Raw genomic sequence first — 21,510 nt, forward strand, 5'->3', positions numbered from 1 at the left:
GAAGCCATCAACAAAATGAAAAGGCAAGCTATTAATGGAAGAAAATATCTGCAAATCATGTATCTGGTAAGAGGCTAAAATCCAAAATATATAAAAAAATTTATACAATCCAATAGCAGAAAACAGACAATTTGATTAAAAAATGGACAAATCAGAATGTACATTTTTCCAAAGACACAGAGGGTCTACAGGTACATGCTCAACATCACTAATCATCAGGGAAATGCAAATGAAAACCACAATGAGATATCACCTCGTACCTGTCAGAATGACCATTATCAAAAAGACAAAAAATAACAAATCATTGGTTAGGATGTGGAGACAAGGGAACCTTTGAGCACTGTTGATGGTAATATAAACTGGTGCAACCACTATGAAAAACAGTGTGGAAGTTCTCCAAAAAATTAAAAGTAAAACTACAATATAATCCAGCAATTCCACCTCTGAGCTATCTGAAGAAAATGAAAACACTAACTTGAAAAGATACATATTCCCATATTTACTGCAGCATTATACACAACAGCCAAGATATAAAAACAACCTAAGTATCCATCAATAGATGAATGGATAAATTGTGGTATTCATACACAATGGAATACTATATAGCTACAAAACAGAAGGAAATATTGCCACTTCTGACAGCATGGATGGATTTTGAGGACATTACAATAAGTGAAAAAAAAGTCAGACAGTGAATGATAAAACTGTATGATCTCTCTTATATGTAGAGTCTAAAAAAAAAGAGAGAGAGAGAGAGAGAACAGATTGGTGGTTGCCAGAGGAGAATGGGGAGAGTTGGGGAAATAGGTTGAGTGAGTCAAAACATAAAGAAAAACAAAATTAAAAACAAAGTAGAATGGATATACAGCCACACATCTATCCATATCCTCATCCTTAAAGAAGACACGTACATGAATGCTTACTGTAGCATTCTATAATAATGCAACTCTAGAACTAATCCAGAATGTGTATCATATCAGGTAAATGGATAAACTGTAATACAGTCAAATAATGGAATATTATACACTACCACTGGAAATAAAATACAATGAAATAATTCAACACAGCTAAATCTCAAGACACATAATGCTGAGTGAAAACAGAAGACTGCCATTTATATAAAGGTTAAAGACATACAAAACAATGCTATATTATCTATTAGTATATACATAAAAAATGCCCAGAAATGATCTCCTTTTCCTGGTCATGATGCAGTAACTGAACCAATCTTACCCTCACTTTGTAAACAACTACAAATTGAATAAAATGCATGAAAAAAATGTTTTCAGACATTGATTATCAAACAGTACAAGACTGTGATCCCCAAGAAATGAAACAAATGAGGTGATCCCTACAATTGACTGATGTCCTAACTAAAAGCCATTAATTTCCAGACCATGAGCAGAGACAGCAGAAAACCAAATAGTCCAGTGGAGTTGAGTGGGAGATGAAAATCAGCATTAGGGGAGTAAGGCACCTAGAAGTTGTGATATAATTCTAAAAACAAGAAAGTTGTGCAGAAACGAGCTTCAGAACTCTATACAAGAGTACAAAGTAGGACAAGAATGACTAGAAAATTGTAAGAACAAGGAGTTCATAGACACAGTAGGAAGACCAGAGGAAGTGCAGAGTTCTGTCATCACTTGGGGGCATTTGGTGGAGACTCCAGAGAGGTCAGATCTTAGTATGTGCTTAGTCGCTCCGTCGAGTCCAACTCTTTGCAACCCTATGGACTGTAGCCTGCCAGGCTCCTCTGTCCATGGGATTTTTCCAGAAATAATAATGGAATGGATTGCCATTTCCTCCTCCACGGGATCTTTCAGACCCAGGAACCAAACCTTTGTCTCCAATATCTCCTTAATAGAAGGAGGATTCTTTACTGCTGAGCCACCAGGAAAGCTCATTAGATCTTAGTTCAGTTCAGTTCAGTTCAGTCGCTCGGTCGTGTCCGACTCTTTGCGACCCCATTAATCGCAGCATGCCAGGCCTCCCTGTCCATCACCAACTCCTGGAGTTTACTCAAACTCATGCCCATCGAGTCGGTGATGCCATCCAGCCATCTCATCCTCTGTCGCCCCCTTCTCCTCCTGCCCCCAATCCCTCCCAGCATCAGGGTCTTTTCCAATGAGTCAACTCTTCACATGAGGGGCCAAAGTACTGGAGTTTCAGCTTCAGCATCAGTCCTTCCAATGAACATCCAGGACTGATCTCCTTTAGGATGGACTGGTGGGATCTCCTTGCAGTCCAAGGGACTCTCAAGAGTCTTCTCCAACACCACAGTTCAAAAGCATCAATTTTCAGTGCTCAGCTTTCTTCCAGTCCAACTCTCACATCCATACATGACCACTGGAAAAACCATAGCCTTGTCAGATGGACCTTTGTTGGCAAAGTAATGTCTCTGCTTTTTAATATGCTACCTAGGTTGGTCATAACTTTCCTTCCAAGGAGTAAGCGTCTTTTAATTTCATGGCTGCAGTCACCATCCACAGTGATTTTGGAGCCCCCAAAAATGAAGTCTGACACTGTTTTCACTGTCTCCCCATCTATTTCCCATGAGGTGATGGGACCAGATGCCATGATCTTAGTTTTCTGCATGTTAAGCTTTAAGCCAACTCTTTCACTCTCCTCTTTCATTTTCATCAAGAGGCTTTTTAGTTAGCAGCAGTGCTGAACTGGAATGAAGGTTATTCCAGACCCATCCTGTAAGAGCTTAAAACCCAGAGATGAAAGGATCATCAAACTTATCCACAAGGAACTTAACTCCCTGGAAGAACAAAGCTCAGTCCTCTTTTAAAAAGGTAAATACAAATCTAAATACTCAACAAGGTAACATTCACAACATAACAATTTCTAATAAAAAATTATTGGACATGTCAAGAAGCAGAAAAATGTTACTTATAACAAGGAGAAAAATTGGTCAATTGGCTTAGCAAAGACAAAGATGATGGAGCTAGCAGAAAAGGACATTAAAAGGAACATAATAAGAAATGAAGATATTAAGAAAAACAAATGTAACTTCTGGAGCTGAAAAAATACAAACTCTGAAATTAAAAAGTTCCCTGGATTAGACACTACATTAAAAAAAGATTAGCAAAACTTCCATGCAATCTCAATCAAAATTCCCTCAGGTGGTTTTTTTTTTTTTTGGTAGGATTTCCAGTATGATTCTAAAACTATACAGAAATGCAAAGATCCCAGTATAGCCTAAAAATTTTAGGGGGGGAAAAAAAAAACAAAAAACAAAAAACAAAGTTGGAATATTCACACTACCAAATTTCAAAGCTTATTATAAAGCCACAGTCATCAAGTCAACATAACTTAAGGACGGACCTATAGATGGAAAAGAAAAGAAAGTCCAGAAAAACTCACAAACATATGTTCAACTGATTTTTAGCAAAGATGCAAAAGTAACTTATGAATAATAAATAACAAAACTTAAAACTGTTTTAAATACTGCTGAGTAGTGGGTACCAAGGCCTTTGATTTTATTCTTTGTTCCATGCTTAAAATATCCCTAGTTAGAAAAGGTTCATGCTTTACCCAAAGAGCAAGCTTAATTCATATTAAATTATCATAGTTACTAGACATTTAAAGGAGGGTTTTTTCCCTATGTCTTAATTCACCCATGTTTATTTGATGTTAAGCACAGGACACACACACACACACACACACACATATATATATATAACTGGAGAAGAGAAAAGGATTCTCATATTTCCAGATTCTTACTAACCACTCCTACTTACTTGCTTAAATGTTTCCCTCATCACTTCAAACAACTTATTAAAGTCTCCACACCGTGGACTCAAGCTCTTTTATTTTCTTTGATGATTCCATCATTTTTAGGGCACAGGGACAGTATACTTCTCAGGAGTACAAACTCTATAACCACAATGCTCTGGTTCAAATCTTAAATTTACCATTCAAAAACTGCCTGTCTTTAGGCAAGTTACTCGTCTATCTGCCTCAGGACAAATACTGAATACATATGAGGTACTTAGAGCTGAACCTGGCAAATAGTCCTGCACAGTAAACGTTAACTATTCTTTTTTATTTTCTTCTTATTGCTACTATTACAACTATCTCCAGACTCCTCTTTGTCTCTTCCTATGTTCCCCCTATATCAAGGAAGGTACTAAGTCTTGCTGATTGTTTCCAGAACAATCTGACCTTCTTCCTATTTCTGGTCATCAGCAGTGGAGCACTAGACTCCTACAGCCTTCTTCCTATAAGCCTTCCTTTTCTTCAATTTCTCTCTACACTAATCTATTACATACTATTATCAGATTAATCTTTAGCCCCATCCATACAACCCCCTTTTCTATAGCAGGAGTAGTTTTATGAGTCTCTATACAAGGAAAAGAAGTGGGTTTTTTTTTTTTTCCTTCGGCGAACACTGTGGGTTCTCAACTAACCACTATTATTAAAAAGTATGGTGGTACAGAAAGCCTCAGGTTGAATTTTAATCTTACAAAGCAAGCTAAATTTATTATTACAAGAGGAGTAACAATATATTATAAATTGACTTTGACTAGCATTAGTAGTTCTCTATTACATCAGCAATTGCTCTTAATATAGTTTGAGATATGATTTAATATAAAAATTATCAGTCTTTTCTGACTAATCACTTACCTCTCTGGGCCCTACTCTCTTGCTAAAAAACCTTATAGATAGGTCATCAATCTCTGTACCCCCGACCCTAAAAGTTAATACTAATTGAGCACAACATTCTTTCCTGATGAGTTCAGAGTAAGCATAGTTATCCAGGAAATTAATACCAGTGAAGGAACTGGCATAAGTGAACTTCAAACTACATTATCTCCAGAGGTTCTCCTAATTTTAAATGTTAGAGGTCTGTGCTTCTATTCTAAAGTTCTACAAATCTATTCAAAATTCTTCTCCTTTAAAATTTATAATTCAATTGAGACTACTTCCAGAAGTATAGAAAGCAACCTGAAATCTTTCATAAAAATTATTTTTGTATAGCTTTAAAATAATTTGGTTTAATATTTAAAACTGTACTTTGAAACAAATTCCATTTTGATATTTCAGTATTAACTCATATTTAGGGCCCAGAAATTTGATATGGGCACACAAAAGTTACACAGCTACTCTCTGAAATGTAGTTCTTGAAAATTTAAACAACATGAAACTTAACTGTTTTTTGTGTGTTTTTTTTTTAACATTTACCTTTTTTCTTCTTTTGCTCTCAGCTGTTCTTCCTGTCTCAAAACTTGAACCATTACAGATTCAAAAACTCCACTTGTCAAGCCTGCCAAACTTCGTGGTGTTGACCGACGCCTTGTTGAAGTACATGCAGTTCCCTTCTCATCCTCCAATCCATAATAGCCTCTAGATGTAACTGCTATCGTTGTCTTTTCTCTCAAGTGCCTTGGAGAAGAATAAGTCATTCACAGGTCAAATCTTCTGGGTAAGCAATAAACCCCCTCAACCAGCATCTTAAGAAGAATCCTTTTTGCTAATAACTACATAAAACTTAGTTAAACCGTGCTTAGCTATGTTTCAGATTTTTATCCTTGCTACATAATTTCTAATTTTCCTTACTCATGTCATAAAATCAGTCTAAGTGATAGTGTCTTCCCTACATTAAAAAATATAAAACTGAAGCAGTAAATTAAGAATTAAATATTTAATTTAAAAATTTGTAAAATTAAATGTAGCACATCTTTACATCTCTTTATAGATTTCATACTACTTATCATCAGTATGGGAAAGTATATAATAATAAAAAAATATTTGGGGAGAGAAAATTTATGATACATAAACATGTTGAAGAAATTATAAACAAATGAAGCATTATAATATATAAATATTAAGTGGTAAGCATTATGATATATAATTATAAACTTAGAAACTTTCTGACTAAACTATATAAAGAACTTAATTTAGCGTTCTTCTTCAACCTCACCATAAATATCTCCCTTACCCTATATTTAGTAATACAAACTAACCTAATGCTTAAAGATAATGATGAAAAAGTTTCTCAGCAGTTTGCTTAATTACCCATAATTGAATAAAAACTATTTATTTACACTAAAGAAACACTAAATTAATCTTATAAATTTTTAAGCCTAGACCAAAAACTGACTTCTGAATTTATGAGCTAATTGTGAAAAGCATTAGGGAAAATAACTGCTGTTGTACCTTTGCAAAACATGCCAGAGCCTCTGAAAGCTTTGTACAGGTTGTTTCTACAATGGTAAAATCAAATCAGTCTTAAAAGTAAGCATTCATTATGCTGGAAAGGAATGTATATAAATTTATAATAGAAGTCGATCCTGTAGTTGTTATTTCCCTACTGTCCTACAGGCATAGCTTTCTTCAATACAAATAAGCTGAAGGATCACCAAAACAAGATGTTATGGCATGAAATAAACTCCTGTACGTCTTGGACTATATCCACAGTGGTTTATTACTCTAAGTTAGAATAACTTTATAACAGTCTTACTCTCAGGCCATCTAGGTCCCATGAATAGTATGACTGCAAGGGTCTACTGAACTGTGGCACTGTTACGTGTTTTCTTTACTATGAGGAAATAACATTTTAATTAATTCAGCTTTTGGCAGGGCATAGACTTTTAAACTGGTTTTCCAGTGTTGCTAAAGAACTTGAGCTAATCTATCCATACTATTTCAGGCTGTGATCTTTTAAGCACAACAGCATACATCTGCATAATAGTTAATTGGGCTGGGAGTAAGAAATGTGGGCCCAAGGAAAATAAACTGGCAATAACAGGTACTGAATGAGTATATGTGGGTTCATTTTAGTAGTGTGTTCACACTGGCAGACTGACTAGTTCTGTAATTTTATTTATCTCCTCATCAATACTAATGGAAGAGGACATTAATGGACAATATTATACTAAAACATGAAGACATGTCAGAAGTCACAGGGCATGGAGCATGGGGGCGAAGAAGAGATAAGGGAAACATTAAGTCATATGCTTAAACTGTTATGTAAACAAGTCAGAAACTAAATTTTATCCTTTAACTTCAGTCATTTAAGTACAGAAGATGAAGTTTCAAACTACTTTTTTAAACATTATTTTCTCAAAACAAAGAGAAATTAATATCCTTTATACTCATCAGAAATAAGAATTTATAAGCTTTGATAGTTATCATTCATAATTCAAATACAAAGAAAACTGTTTGTCTTGTATCAATATGTAAAGATAAAAGAGTCTAAGGAAAAAATTCTTATCCAACGTGAGTGGGTATGTAAAACTCTCACCGCCTTCTCGGAAGTCACTTTGGTAATAATCATTAAGATTTAACGTGCACATATCCTTAGACCAATCATGCTTCCAGGAATTTAGCCTACAGACATATATCCATGACTGTGAGCAATAATACACACATACAATTACATTTGTTATTCAAAAAGAACAAACATGGAAACAAACATCTTTCAGTAAGAGATCAAATAAAGTCACAAACATCACACCGGAGAAGGAAAGGGCAACCCCCTCCAGTATTCTTGCCTGGAAAATTTCATGGACAGAGGAGCCTGGTAGACTATAGTCCATGGGGTCACAAAAAGTCAGACATGACTGAGCACGCACATCACACCACACAATATCATCATCTATTAAAAGCAACAGGTAAATCTGTATGTACTCACTATAAAAGATGTCCTTATTATACTGCTGAATGTAAAAAAGTTGTTTCTGGACAAAACATATTTTTTTAACCCAAAGGAATTATATACAAGTATATTCATATGTAAACATACATATGGCATCCAGTAGTGGGTGTTTGTGTACATGTTCACACTCTTGCCTAGATTATTGCAGTCTCTCTGTGACAGTCTCCTGGCTTCTACTCAGATTTCTCTCCAGTCTATCCTTTAGGCAACAAACCAAGTAATCCTTTTAAAAAGGTAATTAGATTAAGTCAATGCCCTGCTCTGCCTCCTCCAAAGCCTTCCAGTTATACTTAAAATACAATGCTAAGTTTCGATGGTCTACAACAGCTAGTGTGATATGGCTTTCATTTACCTCTGCAGACCTTATCTTCCATGATTCTGCCTTTAGCTTTTTGTGTTCTGGTCACAAATGTCTCCTTATGATTCTCAGTCACATCAACATTCGCTTTGCACTTGTTCTCTCTCCTATAAGGGCACTTTCCCCCTAGATATTTGTATGGCTAGGCATTATTACTTTATTCAAATCTCTATTAAAATGTCACCATATCTGAGAGGGCTTTCTTGTCTGTTACCACAACCAGTAACAGATTCCCTGTCATTCTCTATTTCCTTGCTCCAGTTTCTTTTTCTTCATGTTACTCATCATATACTACATGATATAATTATCTATTTACTTGGTAATTATCCATCTCCTCACCACAATGAAAGCTCCAGGAGGATAAGGACTTTGTTTTGTTAATGGCCATTGCCTTCAGAGCCTCAAATACTAAATATACATAGTATTTGAAAGGATACAAGCCAAAAAAAAAGAAAGAAAGGATACAAGCCAAACTATATTTTAAATTTACACACATAAAGTTGAAAAATTCCAGTCGTCTTTTCTGTTGTTCACAGTAAAAGAATCCTTATTAAACATCTCTTGCTAACTAGTAGTTTTCATTTTCATTCATCAGAGAATAAAAGGCAATAAAGTAAGATGAAAATAAGTCTCACTTCCAAATAGGAACTGTCAGATAGTTAATCAACCTTCAAGTTATACAAAAAATAACTCCCCTTTTCTAAAATTGAAGCTTTTTCCTTCCTACTAGGAAAATTATTCTATGAAATCAGTCTGGCAGTAGTTTTACTGTTAAGTAAAAGCTAAGCAACAATTATAGTTGATTCATTGACTTTTATAGTTATCCTTTTTTTCCCACTCACAAAGCATGAAAGGTCTTTTCTGTGCTGTTGATGCATTCCAAATTTCAGAATTCAGAGGTGCAATTTTGTTTAAAATGACTAAAGTAAACATTAAGATGGAAATGAGCTGAGTTTTACTTAATGTTAACATATGGACTAACACTGACCCTCTACTAAAAATAGATATTTGGAAACGTTTCCACTATTACATGACTTTAGGTTACTAAAACAATGTAAAAGTGACACCTATAAAATTTTGTATACTTAAAAGTTGGAAACAGAATGATCTAATCTGCTTAAAAATATTCTATATGAAGAGTTTCAACCTTTTAAACCCATTTACTTAAAAATTTTTAAATGCAATACAGCCCTCAGGGTTTGGACAAGGAAGAGCGAATACTCAAAAGGAGGTGATGTTTAATGAAGAATCTATTTACAAATGTGCAACTAAGCTTAAGGGAAACTAGGAAGGGATGGAGAAGCATTTGTGGACCAGCCAGAGAGCATTTGATCACTCTAGACTCAATAGGGGAGGGAGTAGTTACTGGAACCAAGAAGCTGCCATTGTAGGAGAGAGCCACACACGATGATGCACAGTTACTGACAACCTGCAACACAGCAAAAAAGAAGCCGTTAGAATAAATATTCCTATCTCTGTCAGTGCCTCCAATTCACTGAATCCAATTAGAAGCCAGAGAACAAGGCAGACAAACTGAAGGAGTCCTTAGAGATCAGCCTCCCAGGACACACAGCATAGTGCACAAGGGTAGAGGATAGATTTGAAGGGGGCTAACTATGGTGTTGGAGAAGACTCTTGAGAGTCTCTTAGACTGCAAGGAGATCCAACCAGTCCATCCTAAAGGAGATCAGTCCTGGGTGTTCATTGGAAGGACTGATGCTGAAGCTGAAACTCCAATACTTTGGCTACCTCATGGGAAGAGTTGACTCATTGGAAAAGACCCTGATGCTGGGAGGGATTGGGGGCAGGAAGAGAAGGGGACGACAGAGGATGAGATGGTTGGATGGCATCACTGACTCGATGGACATGGGTTTGAGTAGACTCCTGGAGTTGGTGATGGACAGGGAGGCCTGGCCTGCTGCGATTCATGGGGTTGCAAAGAGTCGGACATGACTGAGCGACTGAACTGAACTGAACTGAACTGAATATATGCAGATCAGGAAGCAACAGTTAGAACTGGACATGGAACAACAGACTAGTTCCAAATGGGAAAAGGAGTACGTCAAGGCTGTATAGTGTCACCCTGCTTATTTAACTTATATGCAGAATACATCATGAGAAACGCTGGTCTGGAGGAAGCACAAGCTGGAATCAAGTTTGCCAGGAGAAATATCAATAACCTCAGATATGCAGATGACACCACCCTTATGGCAGAAAGTGAAGAAGAACTAAAGAGCCTCTTGATGAAAGTGAAAGAGGAGAGTGAAAGAGCTGGCTTAAAGCTCAACATTCAGAAAACTAAGATCATGGCATCCGGTCCCATCACTTCATGGCAAATAGATGGGGAAACAGTGGAAACAGTGGCTGACTTTATTTTCCTGGGCTCCAAAATCACTGCAGATGGTGACTGCAGCCAGGAAATTAAAAGATGCTTACTCCTTGGAAGGAAAGTTATGACCAACCTAGACAGCATATTAAAAAGCGGAGACATTACTTTGTCAACAAGGGTCCTTCTAGTCAAGTCTATGGTTTTTCCAGTGGTCATGTATGGATGTGAGAGTTGGACTTATAAAGAAAGCTGTGCACCGAAGAATTGATGCTTTTGAACTGTGATTTTGGAGAAGACGCTTGGTGTTGGAGAAGAGTCCCTTGGACTGCAAGGAGATCCAACCAGTCCATCCTAAAGGATATTAGTCCTGGGTGTTCATCGGATGGACTGATGTTGAAGCTGAAACTCCAATACTTTGGCCACCTGATGCAGAGAGCTGACTCATTGGAAAAGACCCTGATGCTGGGAAAGACTGAGGGCAGGAGGAGAAGGGGACGACAGGATGAGATGGTTAGATGGCATCACCTACTTGACCGACATGGGTTTGGTTGGACTCCGGGAGTTGGTGATAGACAGGGAGGCCTGGCGTGCTACGGTTCATGGGGTCACAAAGAGTCGGACACGACTGAGCGACTGAACTGAACTGAATGAAGACTAACCAGCACAACAGTTTAGTACTGGTTTTCAAGACCAACTGACTGAAATTAGGGAAGGTAGAACTTTTTTTGGTGGATTTGAACACAACCTTTTGCATGTTTGATAGATAAGCATCATTATGCAGTTAGCTCAGCCTGTCATGCACTTTTTCCATCTGTATTTGTGTATCTTTATGAACTCTGAAATGAGCTTCCTTGATAACTCAGTTGGTAAAGAATCTGCCTGCAATGCAGGAGACCCTGGTTCAATTCCTGGGTCGAGAAGATCCCCTGGAGAAGGGATAGGCTATCCCCTCCGAACTACAACAGTCTTTGAAATCAAATACGAAAAGAACCCCAACTTAAAACAAACCTTCAAACAGCCCTAGAGCCAAGGATTAAAACAAGATGTTTAAAAACTAACAAAATATCAAAACATCCTACAAAAAATAACTTCATATTGGTATTTTTTAAAAAATTAAAATATGCTTAATCTCTTATTTCAATTATGTAGTTTAATGTTATATAATGTTTTACAATATATACAGCACAACTGTACAGAAGAATCCATACATAATTTATAAATAAATATGCATACAATTGGGGTGCATAATGGAAACTTGGAAACTTTTTCTGCTTGAGGAGCCAGACCATAAAAATTTGGAGACTTCTCTCATCTCAGGTATATATAATATATCTGATATTTCAGTTTTCAGAACAAGGAAATCTTCATCCACACACACATTTATCACAGACTGTTAAATCTGTTTCCTAATTGATCTTCTTTACTTTCTGTTCTCCCAATTGTTACTCTTATTCCCTGTGCATTTTTAACTTCTCTTTATCCAACCCTCCAGTTCCTTGTTTTGAGTTCTTTATTTGCTCTATTTACTCTAACATAGTTCAGCCTCATGTAGGTAACTAGTTGGGGTCCACTGATCCATCATTTATGACTAAACCTCTCTTTTTCATGTTTTTGTTTCAGCTGCACACTGCAGCATATGGGATCTTAGCTCCCCAGTTATAGAACCTGTACCCCTTGCAGTGGAAGTGCAGAGTCTTAACTACTGGACTGCCAGAAGTCCCATGACTCACCTCTTTTTTTATCTCACCTCCCTTGCCCAATATATCTTTCTGTCTCAGGCACCCTATCTCTCTCTTGCATCTCAGCTGAAAGGTCCTTCATTTCTATACCTTCACTACTAAGGACAGTAGAAAAAAAAAAAATCACCCCTTTCTAGTCTACTGTCTAACTGTAACCTACACTGGACTCACCTAAGATGACTTCTTTGAAGGAAGCAACTCCCTCTTTGGTTCTCCATAACAGCAACTTCAAATGTCACCATTATTCAAAAGCTTCACCTCACTATCCATTATCACATAGTAGCTGACTTTGCTTACTACTATTTCACACAGAAAATGGTAGTTTTAAAGAAAGAGTTCCATTAACTTTCTGTTTCTCAAAAAAAAACTTATCTGAATTCAAACAAAATTTATCTGAATTTTAAGTTGCAGTGAAAAAAGTGCTTATCAAAAACTAATCCAGCAGTAGGTTTTCAGAATTTGTATTTCATTATTTCCTGCATTTTCAGCCTGTCCCTGCTAGTTGCCTTTAGCATATAAACATGTCCCAGTTTTTATTAAATACAAACCATTCCCCTCATGAAGTACCACATCTAAACTCTTGGTCTGTTTCACTTTTCACACTTCAAACTATCATTTGCCTACACCTACTCCACTGAAATCCCTCTTCCCAAATGACCTCCTACTTATGTAATTCAAATGATAATTTTTCATTTCTTATTCATTCAACTTCTCTATACCATCCAATTACTCTTCTGTCAAGACTTTAATCTGGACTTTACAGAAAGAATAGTTTTAGATGGATAGGCAAGAGTGGAGAAGCAATACTAATTAAGAAGAAAAATATTCATTCATAGTATTCAAATTCATTCATTCAAAAATATTTACTGAGCAACTGGGATTCAGCAAGGACAGGCTGACAGTTTGCATATAATCAGGTTGAAACAATGGTGACACCACTGGGTGGGGGGGGGGAAGTGAGAGTTGAAAAGAAAAACAGGAAATCTGGGAAGCCTGGGTTAGAAACACACTTAGTTTTTAACATTTTCACATAACAGTTACACAACCAGCTGTGAAAGTTCTATGGACAGAAATAGGAAACTAAAACAAAAGGAAAGGCTGAAGACATAGATGTAGAAGTCTTAGCGATAAAGTCATAAAAAACAATCTCTCCACAGAGGAACAAATATAGGGAGACATGATCTAGAAGCATAACATTAGGGATCATCCATAATTATAAAGAAAAACGTAGCAAAAGAAGAGGAAGATTCAAAAGATAAGTTATTTTTAAGACAAGAAATAGCACAATAACCAACAAAGAGAAAAGTTTTATTATCAAGTGATCCAAACTACTTAATCCTCCAAGGAGATGGAGAAAGTACTAAGTAGAAGCCAAGGATTAAGCAAGAAGACATTCATTAGTAAAATTCAAGAGGGCAACTTTAATAAGGGAATAATTAGAAATAACTTTGTAAGTTAAAAAACATCTCAGAATTTTTGCTCATACCTGAAGTGGGCATCAAAAAAATTGACGATAACACCCCTCCCCCAAAGAAGTACCAAAGACCACCACTGAAAACCAATCATTTTGCTTAGAATAAATTTCCATTTCTTGATTTTCCCTTTCTAATTTAAGGAAGGCACAAAGGTAAATGGCAAGTTTTTATTTACATAGGAAAGTTCTGAGAAGTGCCTTACCAACCTTGAGAGCTCTGATATGCATTTTCCATAAGTTAGGGCTGCCCTGTTGAACATTTTACTAACTTTATAGCTATTCCTTATCACACAGAAGCAGTCAGTTCTCAGTACAGGCAGAACAGAGGGCTCCCTAGGTCACTATCTTTCAGAGACTGGTTATGCTATTTTTCCCTAGAAAACACTAAATCTGTGACAAGTCTGCAAAGTGGGCAGGCAGATACTCTGGCTTCCTTTTCTTGGCTAACGCCTCTAAATATCTGCCAAGTGTTGATGAGGATTTAAAGTGGGATACTGTAAATTCAGAATACCTTCAGATGTGACAAAGACACAAAGAAGAAAACTGGGAAAGTTAGAGTGATTCTTGCCTCTACCTACTTGAAATAACAGATCATAAAAAAGACATGTAGGGACCTGACAAGAGCTGAAGACTTAAATGAAATTAGGAAGATGTAGAAAGTGGATATCATGGTGTTTATAGAAAATAAGTAATGCTACCAATTTCTCTATTGTTCATTTCAAGAATGGGAAGAACGTCATTCTTACTCCCCACAAACTAGTAAATTCCTATTGTTCTCTCATATACTTTTAATTCAAAACTGAACATTTTACTTCCCCTACTTTTATGGAGATATAACTCACATAAACCAATGCGTAAGTTTAAGGAGTATGATGTGTTGATTTGACACACATATATTTTGCAAAATGATTACCAGATGATTTGATACACAAATATTTTGCAAAATGATTACCAGAGGGTTAGCTAACACCTCCACTGGGTCACATAACTAAAAACAAATATTTAAAATTTTCATGTCTGAATTATATTTTTCTTCTGATTTAAAAAATCTTCAGTTGTTTTACCTTGCCCTCTGGGTTTTGCAAGGTTTAGCGTGTGTTACAGGACTCTATCCGGCTGTACTGCCTCTCATTTACTCCACAAACATTTAGTGAGCACTGCTGGGTCCCAGGCTCTGCTTTGGGAGCTGGGGATTCAGAAGACAGTGGTCTTTGTCTTCCAGGTATTTATGCTCTCTTGCATTTTTCCATTCAGATATGCTGCTTGGTATTGCACCTCTGCACCAGTTTCTCTCTTCTTTCTTCCCCTCACCATCTGGTGAGCTTGTTTCTTCAAAACCCAAGCCAAATCTCTCCCTCCTTGGAGACTTCTCTATCTTTGACAATAATCATTCAACTCCATCTCATTGTGGTTTCCCCTTCTTTATGTCTTTAGTTACAGAAGATCTTTTCTGGGAGGTCCTGGTCTTTTTCATTGAAGGCTATTCTGCAAATAGTTATGATTTTGGTGTGCTTGTGAGATGAGGTGAGCTTGGGGTCTTTCTACTCTGTCATCTTAGCTAATCTCTCCACCTTTCACTTATTTCTTATGCCAAGTGACCAAAAAATGAGTGGCTCAAATGTTGATTCCACAATACTATTAAAAAAATATAAAAAGTACCTTATGTAAAAATAAGAACATAAAAATTTCATTTCTGAAAAACTAAGAAAAAATAATTTGACAGAGGACTCATCTGATCAGATATTAAAATGGATTTTAAAAGTCACAGTAATAAAGAATTTTAACGCCAGAAGATGAAGAGTTAAACATACCAAGAGTATAGTGAAGAGTTCAAAAGTAGATCCAAATACTTTAATATATTAATATTACAAAATAGTATATCAAAGCAATGGAAAAAAAAATGATGCTGTGACAAATAGCTGTATGTGAGGTAAAAAATAAAGCTCAACTTCAACCTCACTCCTTGACCAGACTCATTTATTCCTTTTTTCAACACTAAGTTCTCATAGATACTGAGTTAGGTGTAGGCATCAAAAGTTACAGGCAAAATTCCTCCTTGCTGAGTTTACATGCTAGTAAGAAGAGACACAAAAAGTGAGTAAACAAATATATACACATAAGTCCTAACTATAAGATACTGTAAGTTCTGTGAAAGACAGTCAAGAATGATTTCTCCGAGGAAATGACAAGGAGCCGCCAGCCATGATCAAAACAAAGAAACAAAAAAGGCAAACCAAAAAGCCGAAGAAAACTTTGGGGATAAGAGTGTTCTAGGTAAAAGAAAGAGCAAGTATAAAGGCCCTGAGGTGAGAAATGGCTTGGCAGGTATATAAAGAAGAGTAAGCTAAACTCCTAACTATAGCCTAAGTGCCAATGAAGTGCTTGATGCAAGGTACTGACATCTCAATGCACATTTTTTTTTGAAGTTTACCCTGACTGCTGGGTAGAAAATGGACTCTAAGAGAAAAAAGCAGAAGCAGGAAAAACAAATTGGCAAACTATAGCAGTATTCTAGTCAAGAAATAATAAAGTTTGTACTTAAGGGGAGACAGTGAAGAGAAATGTGCAAGATTTAAATATACTTCAGAAGAAGAAAACTCAGAAATTGTTGATATACTTAAAATGAGAAATAAGTGAAAAGGAAGAATCAATGAAAAGAGCTAGTTTTTTGGTCAGAGCAACTTCACAGATAGTGGAATCATTTGCTCAGAAGGCAAGGATAGGCTTAGAAAAGAAAAAAAAAACCTAAAGGTAAGTGGTGTGTGTTTTTTTTTTTTTAATTTCAATACTTTATTTATTTGGCTGTGCCCGGTCTCAGTTGTGGCACTCAGCATCTTTGATCTTCACTATGGCATTCAGGATCCTTTTTACTTTCTGCAGGCAGGATCTAGTTCCCTGGACCCCCTGCACTGGGAGCACAGATTCTTAGCTACTGGATCACCAGAGAAGTCCCTAAAGTTCAGTTTTGAATGTGCTAAAATTTGGAATGGCTAACTTTTATTCAACATAGTATTGGAAATCCTTATCACAGCAACCAGAAAATAAAAAGAAAATAAAACAAAATTGGAAAGGAAGAAGTAAAACTGTCACTGTTAACATATGACATGATACCATACATAGAAAATTGTAAAGACACCACCAAAAAACTACTAAAGCTCATCAATGAATTCAGTAAAGTTGCAGAATACAAAATTAATATACAGGAATCTATTGAGTTTCCATACACAAACAATTAACCCTCAGAAAGAGAAATTTAAAAAAAATCCCATTTACCATCAAACCAAAAAGAATAAAATACCTAGGAAAAATATCTAGGAATAAATCTAAGGAAATAAAAGATCTGTACTTGGTACAGTGTACATTATAAGACTAATGAAAGAAACTAAAAATGATAAACAGATGGAAAGATACTCTATGTTCAGTGAATGGAAGAATTAGTATTGTTAAAATAACTATTCTACCCAAGAAAATACAGAGAGTCAATGCAATCCCTATCAAAATACCAATAGTATTATTCACAGAACTAGAACAATGAATTTGAAAACTTGTATGGAAACACAAAAGACACTGAAGAGACAAAGCAATCTTGAGAAAAAAGAAGACAGATGGAGGTATCAGGTTCCTTGACTTTACTACAAAGCTACAATAATGAAAACAGTGCAATACTAGCACAAAAGCAGACACACAGACCAATGCAACAGAATAGAATACAACCCCCCTCCCAACTATGGCTAATTAATCTGTTAGAAATGAGGCAAGAATATGCAATGCAGAAAGGGAGTCTCTTCAACAAATGGAGTAAAATAATGAAATTAGATTATTTTCTTATACTATATACAAAAGTAAACTCAAAATGGACTAAAAAACTAAACATAAGATGGAAAACCATAAAACTACCAGAAGAAAACATAGGAAGAGCACTCTCTGATATAATTCATAGTAATGTTTTTTAAATATTTCCTTTCCTGTAGTGATATTTCCTTTTCTAAAGCAAACAAAAGCAAACATTTAAAAACGAGGTCTTACTAAACCAAAAGCTTTTGCACAACAAAGAAAACCACCAATAAAGTGAAAAAAACAACCTACACTGGGAAAAAATATTTGCAAACAATGCGAATAATAAGAGATTACTCTCCAAAATATACAAACAGCTCATACAGCTCAGTATCAAAACACCAATACTAATTTAAAAATGGGTGGAAGCCCTGATAAGACATTTTTCCAAATAACACATACAGATGACCAACAGGCACATGAAAAGATGCTCAACATTGCTAATCATCAGAGAAATGGAAATCAAAATCACCATGAGATATCATCTGATACCTGTCAGAATGGCTATTATCAAAAAGACCATAACTAACAAATACTGGCAAGCATACTGAGAAAAGGGAGCCCTTACCTACTGCTGGTGGGAATGTCAACTGGCCCAAGTACCGACAGTCCCCAAAGACTAAAAACAGAACAACCATATGATCCAGCAATTCCACTCCTGGATATACATTCAAAGAAAATGAAAACACTGATTCAAAAAGATACATGCATCCCAATGTTCACAGTAGCATTACTTACAATTGCAAAATATGACAGCAACCTAAGTGTCCATCAACAGATGAGTGGATTAAAACAGATGTGGCTTGTGTGTATGTGTATAAAATATACAGAATACTACTGTAACAGATACTAAAATAAACAGAATACTTCTGAGCCATAAAAAAGAATAAATTTCACCATTTGCAACAACACAGATGGACATGAAGGGTATTATGCTTTATGAAATAAGTCACACAGAGAAAGACAAATACTGTGTGATATCACTTATATGTGGAATCTAAACAATAAAACAAATAAATAAAACTAGCAAAAGCAGACTCACAGATATAGAAAACAAACTAATATTTACCAGTGGAGACAGGGAAGTAGGGAAAGGCAATCATAGGGGTAGGGGATTAAATAGATGGCAACTATTAGGTATAAAATAAATAAGCTACAAGGATATATTGTACAACATAGGAGATATAGCTTATATTTTATACCTTTAAATGGAGTATAATGTATAAAAATTTTCAATCAGTATGTTGTACACCTGAAACTAATATTGTAAATCAATTTATACTTCAATAAGAAAAAAAGGAAAAAATGGTAAAACTTCACAGAAACAGAAAAAAAAAACAAAACTGAGACATCCAAATGAATATAGGAAACTAGTGAGAGTATTAACCTATTTTAGTAGGGGACCAGGCAAATGAAGAGGAGACATTTTTACTGTAATACTTCTCCTACCATTTAATTTTTTGCCACCAAGATGTATACATTATTTTTAAAATTAATAAACTATTGACAAAACAAACACTACTGAATTGCTAAGCAAAGTCAGTGTACATCAGTTACACTATTTCCTTTAGATTATCACAGTAGTTACACTTTATATGCATCAGTTCATGCATCATTCAGTTCAGTCGCTCAGTCCTGTCTGACTCTTTGCGACCCCATGAACCATAGCACGCCAGGCCTCCCTGTCTATCACCAACTCCCGGAGTCCAACCAAACCCATGTCCGTCAAGTAGGTGATGCCATCTAACCATCTCATCCTGTCATCCCCTTCTCCTCCTGCCCTCAAGTCTTTCCCAGCATCAGGGTCTTTTCCAATGAGTCAGCTCTCTGCATCAGGTGGCCAAAGTATTGGAGTTTCAGCTTCAATATCAGTCCATCCGATGAACACCCAGGACTAATATCCTTTAGGATGGACTGGTTGGATCTCCTTGCAGTCCAAGGGACTCTTCTCCAACACCAAGCGTCTTCTCCAAAATCACAGTTCAAAAGCATCAATTCTTCGGTGCGCAGCTTTCTTTATAAGTCCAACTCTCACATCCATTCATGACCACTGGAAAAACCATAGACTTGACTAGAAGGACCCTTGTTGACAAAGTAATGTCTCTGCTTTCTAATATGCTGTCTAGGTTGGTCATAACTTTCTTTCCAAGGAGTAAGCGTCTTTTAATTTCCTGGCTGCAGTCACCATCTGCAGTGATTTTGGAGCCCAGGAAAATAAAGTCAGCCACTGTTTCCCCATCTATTTGCCATGAAGTGATGGGACCAGATGCCATGATCTTAGTTTTCTGAATGTTGAGCTTTAAGCCAACTCTTTCACTTTCATCAAGAGGCTCTTTAGTTCTTCTTCACTTTCTGCCATAAGGGTGGTGTCATCTGCATATCTGAGGTTATTGATATTTCTCCTGGCAAACTTGATTCCAGCTTATGCTTCCTCCAGACCAGCGTTTCTCATGATGTATTCTGCATATAAGTTAAATAAGCAGGGTGACACTATACAGCCTTGACGTACTCCTTTTCCTATTTGGAACTAGTCTGTTGTTCCATGTCCAGTTCTAACTGTTGCTTCCTGACCTGCATACAGACTTCTCAAGAGCATAGTTTTTAATAATTTATGCTGCAAACACATACTGTCAATCTCACCACCATAAGTATCTAAATGCTCCCTCCACCCTGAAATCTCTAATGATCCTATTCTCTCCAGTTTCTCTTTCAGGTAGAAAGGCTTCTTTCTCTCAATCTCTATAGCTCTAGATCATAAACAGCAAGCACTGTGATTAAGCACCTAGGCTTTGGAGCTAAACCGATTCAAATCCAGGTTCTGCCACTAATTAGTTTGTGTAAACTAATTTTCCTGTATCTCATTTCTTCATTTGTAAAACAGGTTATGTAAATCATTAATTACTTCAAGAGTTGTGAGGATTAATAATTTAATATAGATAAAGCCTATCAAACAGAGTGGAAGTACTGGCATAATGCAGCCAAGGCAGGTTGCTGCTAATCCCTCTTGTAAACTGGAAAATTAATCACATGTATTGTTTAAAAGAATAGCTATACAGTAATGAAAATATTAGAATTTGTGTGACTGAAAACATTTAAAAATAGTTTTAATATATATTATTATAAATTTCACAAATTCATCATGCCATCACTGATAGCTTCAACCTATTTGTTAATAAGTTATGCTAATTTTTAGTGAAAAGCAGTTTGCATTTTTTTGTTGGTAGCCTTTCAAAGCACAAGATGGCTAATCCACATGATGAAAAAATAACCTTAGAAGAAAAAACTACAGAGTCAAACAAAATAAAGCAAAACAAAACCATCACTAAAGGAAAGGGTCCTACAGTTGCTATCTGTAATCTGACATGTAACAATATACATACATAACAATCAAATAACAAGTAAAATCAAATCTAGTAAGTGATAAGCAGAATATATGGCAAAATACATAAACTACATGTGGTAAATTCAAATTCTATATTGAACTTTTTGTGAGTAAATGATACATACATATACAGATGAGGTAAAGAAGACTAATAAGTGATATCTGATGGGATAGGTGATTTTGTATTTTTATTTTTTGACAATTTTCCATTTGTTTCCAGTCCTCTTCAAAGAGCACACAGAATGGTTAGAAAAGTATTATAATCAGCATATACAAAGAAGGGATAAATGTTAACTATTTGTAAAAAAGGATTTACATGCTAATTCGGTGGTGGTCTGCTGCAGAGCTTGGGGTACTGAGTGCAGCATTGCGTGCATGGGACATTTTGAAGGAGGTCACCATTATCTTCATTACCTCCACCGTAGTTTGAAGAAAAGTGAAGTTGCTCTGTCGAGTCCACTTTTGTGACCTCATAGACTGTAGCCCACCAGGCTCCTCTATCCATGGAATTTTCCATGTGAGAGTACTGGAGTGGGTTGCCACTTCCTTCTCCAATGCATGAAAGTGAAAAGTGAAAGTGAAGTCGCTCAGTCGTGTCCAACTCTTAGCGACCCCATGGACTGCAGCCCACCAGGCTCCTCCATCCATGGGATTTTCCAGGCAAGAGTACTGGAGTGGGGTGCCATTGCCTTCTCCGTCACCATAGTTTGGCCCCAGGTGAAAAACTG

At 36.2% G+C, this 21,510-nt stretch overlaps 1 protein-coding gene across 5 annotated transcripts in view; it reads right to left on the bottom strand.

Moving 5' to 3' along the window:
- KIAA2026 (KIAA2026 ortholog) overlaps positions 1-21,510 on the bottom strand; it is a 104,951-nt gene that overhangs the window by 64,409 nt on the left and 19,032 nt on the right. For 3 of the 5 annotated variants that reach the window (XM_043486477.1, XM_043486476.1, XM_043486480.1), the window contains exon 2: positions 5,191-5,391. The exons of 1 other annotated variant lie outside the window; for it this stretch is intronic. In XM_043486477.1, the coding sequence (XP_043342412.1) occupies positions 5,191-5,391 (201 nt within the window). Of the gene's footprint in view, positions 1-5,190; positions 5,392-7,753; positions 7,976-21,510 lie in introns of those variants that run through there. One more of the 5 variants, XM_043486479.1, reaches the window with a different exon arrangement.

Source organism: Cervus canadensis, chromosome 14, assembly GCF_019320065.1.
Source record: "Cervus canadensis isolate Bull #8, Minnesota chromosome 14, ASM1932006v1, whole genome shotgun sequence".
NCBI classification, from domain to species: Eukaryota; Metazoa; Chordata; class Mammalia; order Artiodactyla; family Cervidae; genus Cervus; species Cervus canadensis.